Genomic DNA, 16,266 nt, shown 5'->3' on the forward strand with positions numbered 1-16,266 from the left:
ATTGTATATTCTTGCCTCCTTTGTCAAAGATAAAGTGTCCATAGGTGTGTGGATTTATCTCTGGGCTTTCTATTTTGTTCCGTTGATTTATATTTCTGTCTTTGTGCCCATACTGTCTTGATGACTGTAGCTTTGTAGTATAGTCTGAAGTCAAGCAGGTTGATTCCTCCAGTTCCATTCTTCTTTCTCAAGACTGCTTTGGCTATTCGAGGTTTTTCGTATTTCCATACAAATAGTGAAATTACTTGTATTAGTTCTCTGAAAAATACCGTTGGTAGCTTGATAGGGATTACATTGAATTTATAGATTGCTTTGGGTAGTATACTCATTTTCACTATATTGATTCTTCCGACCCATGAACACTGTATATTTCTCTATCTATGTGTGTCATCTTTGATTTCTTTATGGCTTTTCTTTAGTATAGGTACACACACACACACACACACACAGAGTAGTCTCCTTTTTTTCCTTTTCTCATAAGGCCACTAATCCCATCATGAGGCCCCTACGTCATGACTCATCTAACCGTTATTAAACTCCCAAAGGCCCCATTTCCAAACACCATCACAATGAGGAGGGGGTTATTTAGAACTTCAATACACAAATTTTGGGGGTAAACATTCAGCTCATAACAACTTCTCTGTCCAGTCCATACACCATTTTCTTGTATTACAATACAGGGAAAAGACACATCCATGGTATATGAGACAGGACAGTGAGGTGAAGTGTAGAATAGGCATTTGGGATCAGCCCTTAACCAGGGGCAAGTTGTTTAAGCTCTCTGATCTGTGACTGGAATAGTCATTACTATCTTCAACTCCTAGGATGTTGTGAATTAATACATGCAGAAAACCTTAGTAGATGCCTAGTACATCTTTTGTGTTCAAGAATTGGTTCCTGTTGTAACAATATACATCCTTGTAGTAAGCTGATATCTGTTTTTCAAAATCAGTAGAGCTGTGTGTGCTAATATGGTAGATGTGGTAAGAGTGATCAAGGAGTAGTTTTAAGTGAAACAAGCAAAATAGTGATTATCTATTGTGTTTAAAAATCCATGTTTACATGTACCGACACATACATAATAGTGATATATTTATATATAGAGATATATTTATATATTTATATATAAGTCATATATCCATATGTATTTTTGTAAAAGAGGAGCAGTTATTTTATGTGCAAGTTTTTGCTTCTTATGGAAAACTTGATAAAATAATGAAAGAAACCACTGACTATTTCCAAGGAGTGGAACTTAGGGTTTGCTGCAGGAAACAAACTCACCTTTCAGTGTATACTCTTTTGTTATCTTTCAGTTTTTTGTACTATTATCACACATTTCAGAAAGTTCAACTTTCTCTCTAGAAGGTACTCCTTAACTTCTTCCCTACTGTCATTTTCATATTATTGTTTATATTTTCCATTTTCTACATTTTATTTTTTCCACAGGCACAGAAATATTACCAATTAACTAATAATTTAGGAAAGGTCTAAAAATGAGTTGGCAGGGCTTTAAGATGATAAAATATTATTGTTAAAATACTGAAGCTATATGTATGTTGTGATTATAATGAATATTTTCCACAAGGCCCTTATCATTTTCAAATATTTTTATTCTTTTCTTCATTTTCTTTAATGAATTTGAAAATAAAAACATGCTTTAGTTAAAAAAAGGAAAAGTTTAATTAAAACATTAAAATCTTGGCAATATACCTACACTATTAATTTTTAATTTTTAGTATATGATTAATTTAAAGTTATATAGGATATGAATTCCTAAAACTTGAAAATTACATGTGATTTATAAGAATATCTATGAAATATTTTCTCTTAGTCTTCTATTTCTGTACATTTTTTGGTTTATTTCTGATTAATCTGGTGTTTTCTTAGGCTACTACATTGCTATCATATATTAAAAATTTTAGCTGTATTTTATGTACTTATATCATCTTCCAGAACGTATTTTGAAAGTATCATGCCGAGTTTTCTTTTTGAAGAGAGCAGGAAGAATCATTTTGTTATAGGAGGCATCATAATGCTAACCATTATCTGAAATCAGACGAGACTCCCAATAGGCAAACGAGGTAGGCACATATAGGCTTGGGGAGTTTTGCTGAGATTGATAGGGTTTCCATCCAGTCGAATATCCTCTAGTGCCTTACGAATGTAAGTCAAATTTTTAACATTGCAGAAGGTATCTTCATGCATCTCCATAATGTTGTTATTCTAAAAAAGATTAAGATAAGTTATTAGATGAGTTATCACATATTCCTTGTATTGATGAATAATATAGTCAATTTTGCTTCACCCCTGCTTTTACGCCTTCATTCCTTCTCTCATCCAGAAATGCACATTATGCAACTGTTATATACATCAACACTTTCTAAAGCAGTGAGGATAAACCAATAAACATAATAGACATATGCTTGCCTTTATGAAGCTTATACTTCAGTAATGGGAATATAAGATAATTAGATGAAAAAACAAATTTAAGGAAAACAAATTATTTCCAAAAATAATCTAACCTAAGAAGAAAGGAAAGTGTCTGTGAAAAATTATCTTAAGAGACAGCAGTGGAGCTGAGAATGGAATGACAAGGAGGCATGGGCATGGGAGAGAGCTGAGGTAAGAATATCCCAGACAGAACACCAAGTTCAAATTCTGAAAAATATGCATGGCAAGTTCAAGAATGAGAAAAAAAAATGTCAAAATGGCTATTGGGTTGAAAGTTTTGTACATGACTGTTAGGGCTAGTTGGTATATAGTGTTGCCCAAGTCTTCTGTTTCTTAGTTGATCTTATGGCTAGTTGCTCTATCCATTATTAAAAGTGGAATATTGAGGACTCTAACTATTATTGTTGATTTGTCTTTTTCTCCCTTCAATTCTAATAGTGAAGTCCTTATAAATTTTGAGGCTTTGTTGTTAGGTACATATGTATTTATAAGCCTTATGTCTTTCTGATAGATTGACTCTCTATTTTACAAAGTGTCCATGAGGGATAATACAGATTTAGTGCTTATGCACTATTCTATTTTCTTTGATAGGTAATACATACACAGTTAATAATTATCATGCCTTATCTTTAAGTCATTATCATGTATCAGTGAATGCAGCACCCAGTTTATAAACTAAAACTGAGATGCAGAGAGGTTTAGATACTTGTTCAATCAGTAAATAGTGTCAAGTAGAATTTCAGCCCAGGGAATCTGCTTTTGCCAGATCTGTCATTCTCATAGTATGTTGGAAAATATTTTTCAAATGAATCACAAAAAGAGATTTTTTATATGAGCGTTAAAAATAAATATAAAATGAAGACAATGTAAATTAAAAACAGCCTTATACTGGATATTGGTAAGGTGATTGTGAAAGAGAAATATTTTTAAATGTTCACTTGATACTTTCTTAATCCTTAGAATAGGAAATGTAAAGCCAATCACTTCAAAAAAATCTTAGATTGTATATGCAATCACATTATGTTTAAATATAACATCAGAGACCTGGTTACTCTGTGGAGTCAATATCATCAGACATAGTAATGAAATTTAATTCAGAATTGGAAAAAAAATTTCCAGTTCCTTTTATGGTTTCCTTGAAAATCCTCTTTCCAATCCTAAACCAGGCAAGAAATTCTCATTGACATAGACATTCACCCCCAGAAAAAGAGAAGACCAATAGACAGCCATCCAGAAACCAGATAAGGACTAGAAAGGATATCACATTAAGGAAGTTAAATAGTCAGAAAAACTCTCAAGAGATAGGTATCCAAGAGCCATAGACAGATACACACACAAAGACACCAAAAAGAAGTATGGAAAGATGTAAACAGGAATGGAAGAAAGGACACAGAGGTAAATAATTACAGAATCCACAGAGCAAAAAAAAAAAAAAGAATCAGACTTGCTGTCACAGAGCAGAATCACTTCTTGTGATGGTTTATACTTTTCCTCCTAAAAGACTAATATTGCACTATGATATTGTGTCTTTGAGCACATAATGCTTGTGTTCTCTACAGATTTATTCCATAGAACAGATGAAATTATTACAGAAAGTTGATTACAACTGTATACCAAAAGTTACGTCTGAAATAAGAAATAACTTATCTTTCTTTGTTTCAACAGCCAAAAGTGTTTTTTTATTGATCATATTGTAATATACTTCAATGGAATATATTTGGTTGGCCAAAGTTTGTTCGGGTTTTTCTATAACATCTTATAGGAAAAAAAAAAAAAATGAACAAACTTACTGGCCAACCCAGTATTTAGAAAATATCAGATCGTAACATTTTGAAAATGTGTTTTCACTCATTACTTCAAAGATAAAATGTAGCTTAAAGGAATTTAAAATAACGCAAGCTTTCAAATATGTTGGTTTAGAAAAAACTGCATTTTCTTAATCCAGAGAGATGAAAGTCCATCATCTCTCAGCAGATAGGAATGTCCTAGGATTGAATTTAACTCAGTTCATGGAACCTAAAATCAAGAGCTAAAACTGACATTTTTTTCCTCTGAAAGCTGGAAATCAAATTAAATTTTTCTTTCTCTCTTACTGTCTTTCATTTCTAGTCTTCACACATTTCTTCAGCAGATGAAGCTCTTATTTTCTAAAAAAAGAAGATTTGTGTGCCAAAAAGATGCATTATGACTTGGCAAAAAATGAAAATAAAGACTAAAGTTATCAGAAATAAATCAGTATAGATAGAGTCATGAATATGCAAACACCTTGTACTCAGAGTGAGAGAGAGAATAAATGAGAGAAGAAAAAAAAAAACCTATCACAGTGTATTAACATGCCATTATACACAGCTTTTGTATCGTGGCTTCCTCCCGTCTGCATCTGTTTTCCATGGATGTGTTGGACATAACTTACTAGTAGAAGCCTACCTGGAGGTGAAGGGCTCGCAGATTTTCTGGGAGTGGTAGAGGGATGTGGTCCAAGTTGTTATCCGTGAGGTAGAGATGATGGAGATCATACATATCCTGTAAACATTCCAAATGTAGGGCCTTAATAGAAATTAGTGGGCCACAGTCACACGGTTCATCCCCTGCCCATGAAACTATTTGTAAAATAACACATGCCTGTTCAGGTCTCGTTTTCTAAGTGAGTGAGTGAGTGAAGTTGCTCAGTTGTGTCCGACTCTTTGTGACCCCGTTGACTGTAGCCTACCAGGCTCCTCCGTCCATGGGATTTCCCAGGCAAGAGTACTGGTATGGGGTGCCATGTTTTCTAAAGTTGAGGCAAATTAGTTTCCTGTGTTCCTGGACTATTCAACTGAGTTCTGCAAGAATTGATAGCAAGCAAATATCTCTCGATGTAAATGAAACATCTTTCTTAGTCTCTGGAAGAACCTACTTTGTCCACTCTAACTTTCTCAGTTTAAGCAAGGCATTGATTTCCCACACAGAGATTCTGCAGTAAAATTTTGAGGATTATGGTGAGAAATAACAAGAATTTCCTTCACGTTACAGGAATGGGGAAATGAGAAATTCTCCCCGAGAAAATCCTACCGCCTCCCATGCAAGTAGCAAGAGGGCAGCCTAACAAGACAGAATATACCTTTAGATACAACCAGGTCTACTCCAACCAAATGTCACAGGACAAAGGGTGACTCACTGTTACCCATGCCAATAGACCCTGAGTGAGGGGACTAGATTTGATCTTTGCCAGGCTCTGGTGAGGTGTCCTAACTCCCTTGCCCGCCACAGTGGTGTCACAGGAGCACAGGTGGAGATACAGGCTTTCTACCATTGCCCAGGGCTAGCGAATCCACACAACCCCTTGTAGCCTCCATGGAAGTTGTGAGATGTCCCTTCAAACAATAGCTTAAATTTATTTGTTCAACAGATATTTAGAGAAGCAGCTCGAAGGGAGTTAAGACTGGATAAGAAAGCCAAACTGGTTACTGTTCTCAGACTCTCTGCAGTTATGCCAAGCAAAGCCATTCTAACCCCAAACTTGTTTCCTTCACTTAGAAAATAAAATTCATAAGATTAACTGAATCCATCCCCCTTATAGATAATTTAGAAGGCTTCTACCCTCAAACCACCCTCCACACTCTGTGCAAATAACTGTCCTTCCAACCACACAAAGTACTCTCCTTGAGTGGAGCCTTGGTAAATATGCATCATTTGGCTCATAGCATTCTTAGGTGCAACTTAACAGACTGGTGCTCCACCCACTTCTTATTCCAGCTCTGCTTTCTCTTCTTAGTTCTTGAGCAGCCTCAGAATGTACCAGGACACAGTGTTTCCCAAAGGCATGACACATAGTGTTCTAAAGTTTATTTTAGGCATTAAAAGTCTCATCAAATTGAATCCCTTTGTGGAAATAAAAAGACTAGACACTGATTGCAAAGGGAACAGGAAGATTAAAGTATTTCATATTCAAACTTAAAACTCACTTTAAATGCTTCTTGCTTTATTCCTTTCCTTCCAAGTCTATTGTTGCTGATATCAATAAATCTCAAAGTGGTTGGCAATTCTGGGAGCTGCCTAATTTTGTTGTCACGCAGAACAAGCTCTCGGAGTTGAGGCAGCTTTCTGAATGCATCTTCATCAATCTCAGATATTAAGTTTGATGTCAGATCAATCCTTCTTAGATCATCTGGAAAAAAAAAAAAACACGAGAGAAGTAGTTGAATATGTTTCACTCACATAAAAATATAAATTTCCCACATATAAACAAATATAAACATGAATTAGAGATAGTTAATGAAACAATTATTTCTAACAACTTTATAAAAATTTAATAGACTACTGCTGCTGCTCAGTCATGTCTGACTCTCTGCGACCCTATGGACTATAACCCTCTAGGCTCCTCTGTTCATGGGGTTCTCCAGGCAGGAATACTGAAGTGGGTTGCCATTCCCTCCTGCAGGGGATCTTCCTGACCCAGGGACTGAACCCCTGAACCTTATGTCTCCTGCATTGGCAGGCGGATTCCTTACCACTGAACCACCTGGATTTCCTCCAAATACTATTCATATTTATGCACTCCAAAGAAAGTGTAGCCTTAGCAAAGAAATTGACCCATTATATTTCATTATATTTAAAATAATTGATCTTTTTCCTATATTCCTCATAAATTTTGTCTGGATCTTACTATTTAAAATATTTTTTATTTTTTCTCCGTGCTGGCAGATTATTATATTTTCTAACAGTAATAGATACATTAGCATTAAAATACACAGGCATTAAAAAGAAATTTTTAAATGATTAAAACACTTAATGAAGACAAATACCAACTTTTTTCAAAGTTGGCAACAACTTTGGCCAGAATTTAGATTTGCATTCATCAATTATAAAGCAATTGTGCTTTTTTTTTTTAATTGTGCTTCAATGGAAGTCTATTCGAACAACCCAGATCCTACTAAATATATGGTCATGACTTTCTGCTCTTATTGTGATAACATGATAAAGAGTTTTAGCCTATAAAATAGAATTATTTGTGATTTTTGTTTACTTGAAAATAGTGAGAATATCAACAACTATATAGTTTCATGTGCAGAAGTCATGTCACTTCAATTGTGTCTGACGCTTTGAGGCCTCATGGACTGGGGATTGTCATTGGGATTCTCCAGGCAAGAATACTGGAGTGGGTTGCCATGGCTTCCTCCAGGGGACCTTCCCTACTTAGGGATCAAACCCGCATTTCTTATGTCTCCTGCATTCGCAGGCAGGTTCTTTACCACTAATGCCACTTGGGAAATCCATATAGTTTCATAACGACCTTTAATGATTCATCATTCTTTCTTATTGTAATTAAAACAAACCTTCAAGCATACAAATAAGTAAAAATTGATTTACAAGACATATTTTAATATTCAAGTTTCATTTTTGGTACCAACATTTTATAATGCAAACATTTAGGAAACAAAAGGGAAGGATATTAGTGCCAGCATCCATACTTAGGCTTGCAAAATCATTTTTGTTGATCTTTTTAATTCTGTTAAAACGGGAATAGAAATAAGCTGTGTTCTTGGGCAGCGGAGGAATAGCATCAAGTTCATGGTCATCACAGTATACGGTGGTACTTATACAAGTACACAGAAGGCAGGTTGGAAAGTCTAAAAGAGAGGCAAATAATATATGTAAGCAACAAGCAATTTCTAACAAATAATGGGATTACAAATGTTTATTAAGCAAGATTACAGTCTCATATAGACTATGCTGGCATATTTAATATCTTCTTATGTAGTTTTCTATAAATAAAATACTAAAGTTAAATATAACAACCCAGGCTGCCCTAATAATTAATATAGTCTTTGTAATGTTTTAAAATTTTATTTTAAATTATCTACTGAATATTGCATGATTGTTGCTTTTATATTTATTGAAAATTCTATTTTCAGAAGTAAATATTAAGATTGCAGTTTTTATAAATTTAAAACATCACATATAATATTTTTATCTTTCATTCAGTATTTATACACCCCACTGAAATAAAATCAAGGGAAAGGGTAGGGCAATTATCATTAATATTAATTCACTCAATATGCATTTATTGAATCTATTCTGTGTAAATTGCGCTGTGGTAGCTGTTGGAACAGTGGTAACCACAAAGACACAGTTCTGTTTCATGATCTGCTGTGTAAGACGGATGTTAATCACATAAAATGATGATTGTGGTCAATGTCATGGAATATCATAGAAGCATAAAATAGGAGAATTTGATCCAGTCTGAGAGTCGTGGTTCTTTGAGGAGGTGATGACTGAGTTGAGATCTGCAGGAAGAGCAGGACCTGACTGTTCAGGTGAGCCGAAAGAGTCTGCAGGCCGAGAACGCAGAGCGCACCAGGTCCCTTCACTCTGAGGGGACTGAAAGACGGTCCCTGTAGCGACAGCACAGAAGCTTTGGAATGTGTAGGACACAAAACACACAGGCCTACGGGCTGTGTTACAGGCTTGGTCTCTTGTCCTAAGGATGGGCAGGAGTATCACATGATCAGATTTGCGGGTTAAGATATACCCTGCTTGAAGGTGAACTGGAAGACTGATTGATGGGGTAGGGGGCGGAGTGGGATGGGCATGGGGTAATGAGTTATCAAGATAAAAGATGGTGCTTGCTTGGCTATGACAATGTGATAGAAAAGGCAACAGACCCCCCCCCACTAAAAATTTCAAGTTATATTATATCTCCATTTATTAATCTATTCTCTCTCTCTCTTTCACACACAAACACACACACACATACACAGAGCTCCCTCCTTCACTCTCTACTTATTGGTCTTATTGATCTTATAGAGGACAGAGGGCTTCTAAGGGAGATGGAGAAGCAATGGTCAGAAGAAAAGAAGGATAATAGATGATCAGTATTATGGAGGCCAAGTGGAGAGATAGTTTGAAGGAACAGGGAATAGAAAATAATCTAAATCAGCTGAGATGTCAGTTAAGGACTGTAAAATCTCTCTTGAAGTAGTTATTGTGGAGGTTAAAGGAGACTTCAGTAAGAGCTGTGGAGTGATAAGGCTGGAAGCCAGATCACAGTCCCTGAAGGAGGATGTAGGAGATGAGGAAACAGTTATACAACGTGCAGACAATGTTTCTGAGATGTTTGACTGTAAAGAAAAAGGAAAGATAGTGATAACTATAAGACCTATTTGTAGTGTGTATGAGGAGGAAATGGACTAGAGTGGGAGAGATTTGAAAAAAAAATCCAAGGGGAGAGAGATTGAAGATGAAAAGGATCCTGAGAGGGCAGCAGAAAATGGAACTAAGAACACGATGGGAAGCATTTATATCCACATGAGGGAGCACAGACAGTTCTTCTGTTGTAACAGGAGGAAGGGGAAGAGGCGAGGATGTCTGTAAGTCAATTCAGTTGCTCAGTCATGTCCGACTCTTTGCAGCTCCATGGATTGCAGCACACCAAGCTTCCCTGTCCATCGCCAATTCCTGGAGCATGCTCAAACTCTTATCCATCAAGTTGGTGATGCCATCCAACCATCTCATCCTCTGTTGTCCCCTTCTCCTGCCTTCAATCTTTCCCAGGATCAGGCTCTTTTCCAATGAGTCAGTTCTTCCCATGAGGTGGCCAAAGTATTGGAACTTCAGCTTCAGCATCAGTCCTTCCAGTGAATATTCAGGACTGATTTCCTTTAGGATGAACTGGTTTGATCTCCTTGCAGTCCAAGGGACTCTCAACAGTCTTCTCCAGCACCACAGTTCAAAAGCATCAATTCTTCAGTGCTCAGCTTTCTTTATGGTCCAGCTCTCACATTCTTACATGACTACTGGAAAAACCATAGCTTTGACTATACAGACCTTTGTCAGCTAAGTAATGTCTCTCCTTTTTAATATGCTATCTAGGTTTGTCATAACTTTCCTTCCAAGAAGCAAACGTCTTTCAACTTCATGGCTGCAGTCACCATCTGCAGTGATTTTGGAGTCCAAGAAAATAAAGTCGGTCACTGTTTCCATTGTTTCCCCATCTATTTGCCATGAAGTGATGGGACCAGGCCATGATCTTAGTTATTTGAATGCTGAGTGTCAAGCCAGCTTTTTCACACACCTCTTTCACTTTCATCAAGAGGCTTTTTAGTTCTTCTTCACTTTCTGCCATAAGGGTGGTGTCATCTGCATATCTGATGTTATTGATATTTCTCCGAGTAATCTTGATTCCAGCTTGTGCTTCATCCAGCCCAGCATTTCTCATGATGTACTCTACATTTAAGTTAAATAAACAGGGTGACACTATACAGCCTTAACGTACTCCTTCCCTACTTGGAACCAGTCTATTGTTCCATGTCCAGTTCTAACTGTTGCTTCTTGACCTGCATGCAGATTTCTAAGGAGGCAGGTAAGGTGGTCTGGTATTCCCATCTCTTTAGGAATTTTCCACAGTTTGTGGTGTCCACACAGTCAAAGCCTTTGGCATAGTCAATAAAGCAGAAGTAGATATTTTTCTGGAACTCTCTTGTTTTCTCAGTGATCCAATGGATGTTGGCAATTTGATCTCTGGTTCCTCTGCCTTTTCTAAATCCGGCTTGAACATCTGGAAGTTCTCAGTTCACCTACTGTTGAAGCCTGGCTTGGAGAATTTTGAGCATTACTTTGCTAATGTGTGAGATGAGTGCAATTGTGTGGTAGTTGGAGAACTCTTTGGCATTGCCTATCTTTGGGAGTGGAATGAAAACTGACCTTTTCCAGTCCTGTGGCCACTGCTGAGTTTTCCAAATTTGCTGGATGTAGATGGAAATGTAGGTAAAACATGTATGGCGTGGATATGCTGCTGCTGCTGCTAAGTCACTTCAGTCGTGTCTGACTTTGTGCGACCCCAGAGATGGCAGCCCACCAGGCTCCCCTGTCCCTGGGATTCTCCAAGCAAGAACACTGGAGTGGGTTGCCATTTCCTTCTCCAGTGCATGAAAGTGAAAAGTGAAAGTAAAGTTGCTCAGTCATGTCCGACTCTAGCGACCCCATGGACTGCAGCCTACCAGGCTCCTCCGTCCATGGGATTTTCCAGGCAACAGTACTGGAGTGGGGTGCTGTTGCCTTCTCTGATGGCATGGATGTAGATGTAGGTAAATTATGTGTCTGAAAATAGAAAGACCAAGGAGCCGTTAACCTGAAGACTGTATTTTCTTTGTGTAGGAGGAAGCCAAGCTCTCTGACGAGTTTGAGGAGTTTAGGGAGAAGGAGAGAATGGTTATGAGACATGAGATGGATGGAGAAAGTAAAATAGCCATGAGAGATAGAAGTGATGAAAGACTTTCTTTGAATTGCTTGGTGATCCTCATTTGGCTGAGAGTTTGCTGATTTTAGCATTGGAAGCCTCGTGTCTTGGGATCCCTCACTCCTAGGCAAGTCAGGACCTTTGGTTGCCCTTGTTGAAGGATCCACAATGGTTTGAGATCAAGAATTAGTAATGCACCTACTAAGGTCTTATTGTTGTTGTTGTTTAGTTGTTAAGTGGTGTCCGACTCTTTGCAACTCCATGGACTGTAGCCCACTAGGCTCCAATGTCCATGGAACTTTCTAGGCAAGTATACTGGAGTGGGCTGCCGTTTCCTTCTTCCTGACCCAGCGATTGAACCCAAGTCTCCTGCGTTGCAGGCGGATTTTAGTGATTTTAATTATAAAGTTAGGATTCCCAAGAAAACAAGGTCATTAAATAGAAAAAAATCACTTATAACAACTTCAGGAATGAAAGCTATTTTAGGAATGGAAGTTTGGGGAAAAAATTTAAGGGAGAGCTATAAAATATTTAATACTTGCTGCTGCTGCTAAGTCACTTCAGTCGTATCTAACTCTTCACGACCCCATGGACTGTAGCCCACCAGGCTCCTCTGTCCATGGGATTTTCCAGGCAAGAGTACTGCCTGGGCTGCCATTTCCTTCTCCTTAATACTTGCTAATTTCTCCAATTATTATAAATAAATATTTGCTACTCATCACAATGTTTCAAGAAGAAAAGCATTTCATTCTTCTATATATATGACCATGCTAATTTAGCGGTAATTGCTTAGAGTAATTATATATAGTCACAACAGTTGTTTTTAATTCTAGTTTTTTTTCCACTTATAACTCAAGCCTACTCAATGTAGCTTCTAAGTATTCATTCTAGAAATTGATAGTTATAATAACAAATAATGTTTCAGTTTTTAATGTTTTAAATATTTCCAAACTATTTGACTTAAATAAATTTATGATTTAAGTTTTAAAGTTTAGAATTTACTTTTGTGCAAAGTAAAATATGAATTAACTTTTTAATTTCATTACTTAGACTCCTTTAAGAAACAAATATTTTAAGTCATAATTTTTCTTACATTGTTTCAAAATTTACATTATTGAGCCATACATTTTACTAGAGCTTTTCAAAAGATTGGGCATTCTACTCCTCTTAATCTTGGCACATCAGATAATTCCAAATCAGTCAACTTGTGAAAGCTCTGAAATTACTTAAAAGTAAGTAATGTTCTAGAGATATTTAATTTCCCTGTTTTGAGGACTTTCTGCCGGGTATGCACATTTCCTTCTCATTGTGTGTGTCTCTCCCTGGTTCTGTTTTTAGCATGTTCTACCACCCCACAGAAAGTTGACTGTGTGGGAAGAATACAATGTATTCATTAAAGACAGGATTTAGTGGTTTCTGTCTTCATTCCAGCACCATTACGTACCACCTCCATGATCTTGGACCACTTTTGTGGTATTTTGAATTTTAGTTTGCCTATTCATAAAGTGAAAATAGTAATAACTAGCACGTACTTAGTACTACTGTGTCTCTTCAAAGACACAATATAAAACACTTCAGTGACTGGCGTATTGGCAGCATTTCACAAAAGACAACTTTTCATATGACTTCTTAGTGAATAGTGAGACACTCATAGAATCAGAGAGTACATTGGTGATTACCAGGGACTGGGGGGAGGGGGGACTGGTTTCAGGTGTGTAAAATGAATTATGTCCTAGACATCTTACAACATGGTGCCTACAGTTAATGTATGTATCATACACTGAACAATTTGTTGACAGTAAGTAAAAAAAATTCTATCAATAATAATGAGAATCGCTACCATTGATGATGTTAACTGTGGGCCAGGCACTAAATTTATTCAGTTAATCCTTGCAACAACTCTATGAGGTGACATCTGTTACTGATTACCCCATTTTCTAGATGAGGAAACAAAGGCAAAAAAATATTGAATGCTTTGCTCAAGACTGAATATCCAGCAAATCTGAAAGTGGGGATCTGAATGCTCTTTCCTCTCTTTTGTTCTCTCATTGTGTTATGTACTGACTTTTTCTTATATTACCTATAACATCTATTGTCTCTAAGTTGCTTTACATGTCTGTCTCTGTACTGAACAGAAATATCTGTGAAAATAGTAGTCATTTAAAACTGTTTTGTATATCCAGAACTTACAGTACAGAGACATTCAATGTAAGTAAACCTTCACAATGAAAACTATTCATTTTTTTCTGCACCCCCTTCATCAGAGCACACATGTGTGTAAAAGTATTCTAGTGTGAGTCGACTTGAATACCTCCCAAGGTTGACACTGACAAATTCTAACATGAAATATAGACAAACTGTAGACTCACATTTAGCACCAGGAATTCCTTTTATCACCCAAAAGGCCCTGGTTTACATAACTTTCAGGTCCTACAAAGTGGAGTCCAATATTATGGAACCCTGTCTTCTCTTGTCCTTTCTCTGCCCCTGGGACTGAGTGGAAAGGCAGTTTGGTTTCCACTAAGAACACACTCAGGAATCAGAACAACTTTGCTTAAAACTCAATGTGTGAAACTCATGTTCAGTGATCTCTGGAGAGTTCCAACCCTTTCTGAGCTAGTTTCCTAGGTAATAATGTAAAAAAATGAATACTAATACCTTCACAGGGAGGTTGTAGTAGTCACATGAGATAATGTGACATGCTGAGCATTATGGCCCCCAGAAAGTGTGTGCTCAATCAATGGAAAACATTATTACTATCACCACCATCATCCTCACCATCATCACTTATCTCCTTGAAATGCTGGGACTTGGTCTCTCAGCCATGGATTCGGATCTTGCTAATAGTGTATCCTTTAGTTTAGAAATGCATTCATTCCACCACAAAGCTTTTTGAGTAATGATGCCAGACAAATATTTTCACCCCAGATCTTTGGTTATTTGATCATTTCCATCATGCCAAAGCTGAATTATTAAAACTGCTTTATATTTTAACACAAAATACATGTGTATCTCCTGCTTCAAACCTAGCCTCTAGCAAAGCTCTCTCCTTGGATCATGTGGGTCCCTGCAGAGTTGGAACTTGGCAGTTTTGAGAAAGAGACACGTGAACGTCATTACAATCCAGCCCTGATGGACCTGACCTTCATTGGTCTGTGGACCCAGAACCCCGGTGAATTCAGGCTCTTGTGGGGAAGAACCGTCGATCAGCCTGGGGGTAGATTCCTCTTCCTCTTCCTCTTCAGCCTCCTCTGGCTGTGGGGGTGGGGTGAGGAGCTCTCTGTTTCCGGAAGGCATCACTGTCGCTATTTCAATCTAAAAAAGAAGCAGAATTTCATCAGGCAGCCTTCTCAATCACCCTTTGTGGCCGTGACACAAATTAAAAAATGTATCCATCTTTGCCACAAGAGGTCGCTGGTGTCCTGAAGTTGAACGCTGTGTGACGCCTGCTTGCCTGGGAAGGCACATGCGGTTCCCATTTTCTTTTTAATTATTTTTGTTTCTCAAATCTTAGTAATAGTTTCCAGTGCCTTTTTAATTATGGTCTTATTGCTCTTTAAAACACCCGCGTATGTTTATTTCATAGGTTTAAAAATAACCTTGTTTATTGTTTTCTAAATACATAGTGTTGCAAGAATGCCTTATTGTGAAAGATTCTGAGAGTAAAATCCAAAATTCCCCTTCCTCCTGCAGCCCCAATTCTACTCCCAATAAGAAACTGATGTGTATTTTCGAGTCCTTTTAATCTTTGATTTTCTAGATTAAAATATTCTGTTCCTTTACAGTGACTTACACTTCCTTTGGTTGCATTTTTAGTGAAAAGTAAATGGCAATTCATTCCAGTACTCTTGCTTGGAAAATTCTTTGGATGGAGGAGCCTGGTAGGCTATAGTCCAGGGGTCGCAAAGAGTCGCACACGACTGAGCGACTTCACTTTTCCTTTCCTTTATCCTTTATGCTAAACTAAAATATGTAAATGTATGAAAACTACATGACTTGACCATGGAATACCATTTCTCACATATTTTCACTATTATTTGAATAACAAATATTACCAATAATATTGGGATATTAAAATTTACCTTCTTGAGAGCTTTGACAATACAAGGCACTTTCATAAAATTTGAGAACCTGGTCAAAGATGGCTTCTATTTTAGATTATTCTTGATTTTCCCTTCTTCCTTGCATGTTTTATGTAGTGAGCTTTTGATTCTAAGAACACTGTTTGGCACTTAGAAGAACCCCTTACTCTCAACGTTCTTCCCTTATCTCAGTGTCTGTTTCTTTGTTGTTATTTAGTTGCTACATTGTGTCGGACTCTTTTGCAACCCCATGGACTGTAGCCCACCAAGCTCCTTTGTCCATTGGATTTTCCAGGCAAAAACCTGGAGTGGGTTGCCATTTCCTTCTTCAAGGGATCTTCCTGATCCAGAGATTGAACCAGGGCCTCCTGCATTGACAGGCGGATTCTTTACCACTGAGCCACCAGGGAAGCCCCTGTTTCTTTGTATTGTAAATCCCTACCTCCCTACCCTAATTTCCTGCTGACCTTGAAACTTTGGGTGAGAAATTTGCTCAAGACAATTGGTTGTCAACAT

At 37.3% G+C, this 16,266-nt stretch overlaps 1 protein-coding gene across 1 annotated transcript in view; it reads right to left on the minus strand.

Annotated features, from left to right (window-relative positions):
* Positions 1 to 2,052: 2,052 nt before the first annotated feature.
* Positions 2,053 to 16,266, minus strand: part of EPYC (epiphycan) — a 39,842-nt gene continuing 25,628 nt past the window's right edge. Inside the window, exons 2-6 of the mRNA XM_010832068.1 lie at positions 14,812 to 14,983; positions 7,902 to 8,060; positions 6,396 to 6,598; positions 4,879 to 4,974; positions 2,053 to 2,223 (exon numbers count right to left, since the gene is read on the minus strand). Of these exons, the coding sequence (XP_010830370.1) occupies positions 2,053 to 2,223; positions 4,879 to 4,974; positions 6,396 to 6,598; positions 7,902 to 8,060; positions 14,812 to 14,983 (801 nt within the window). The remainder of the gene's footprint in view (positions 2,224 to 4,878; positions 4,975 to 6,395; positions 6,599 to 7,901; positions 8,061 to 14,811; positions 14,984 to 16,266) is intronic.

Source organism: Bison bison, unplaced genomic scaffold (assembly GCF_000754665.1).
Source record: "Bison bison bison isolate TAMUID 2011002044 unplaced genomic scaffold, Bison_UMD1.0 scf7180017864535, whole genome shotgun sequence".
NCBI classification, from domain to species: Eukaryota; Metazoa; Chordata; class Mammalia; order Artiodactyla; family Bovidae; genus Bison; species Bison bison.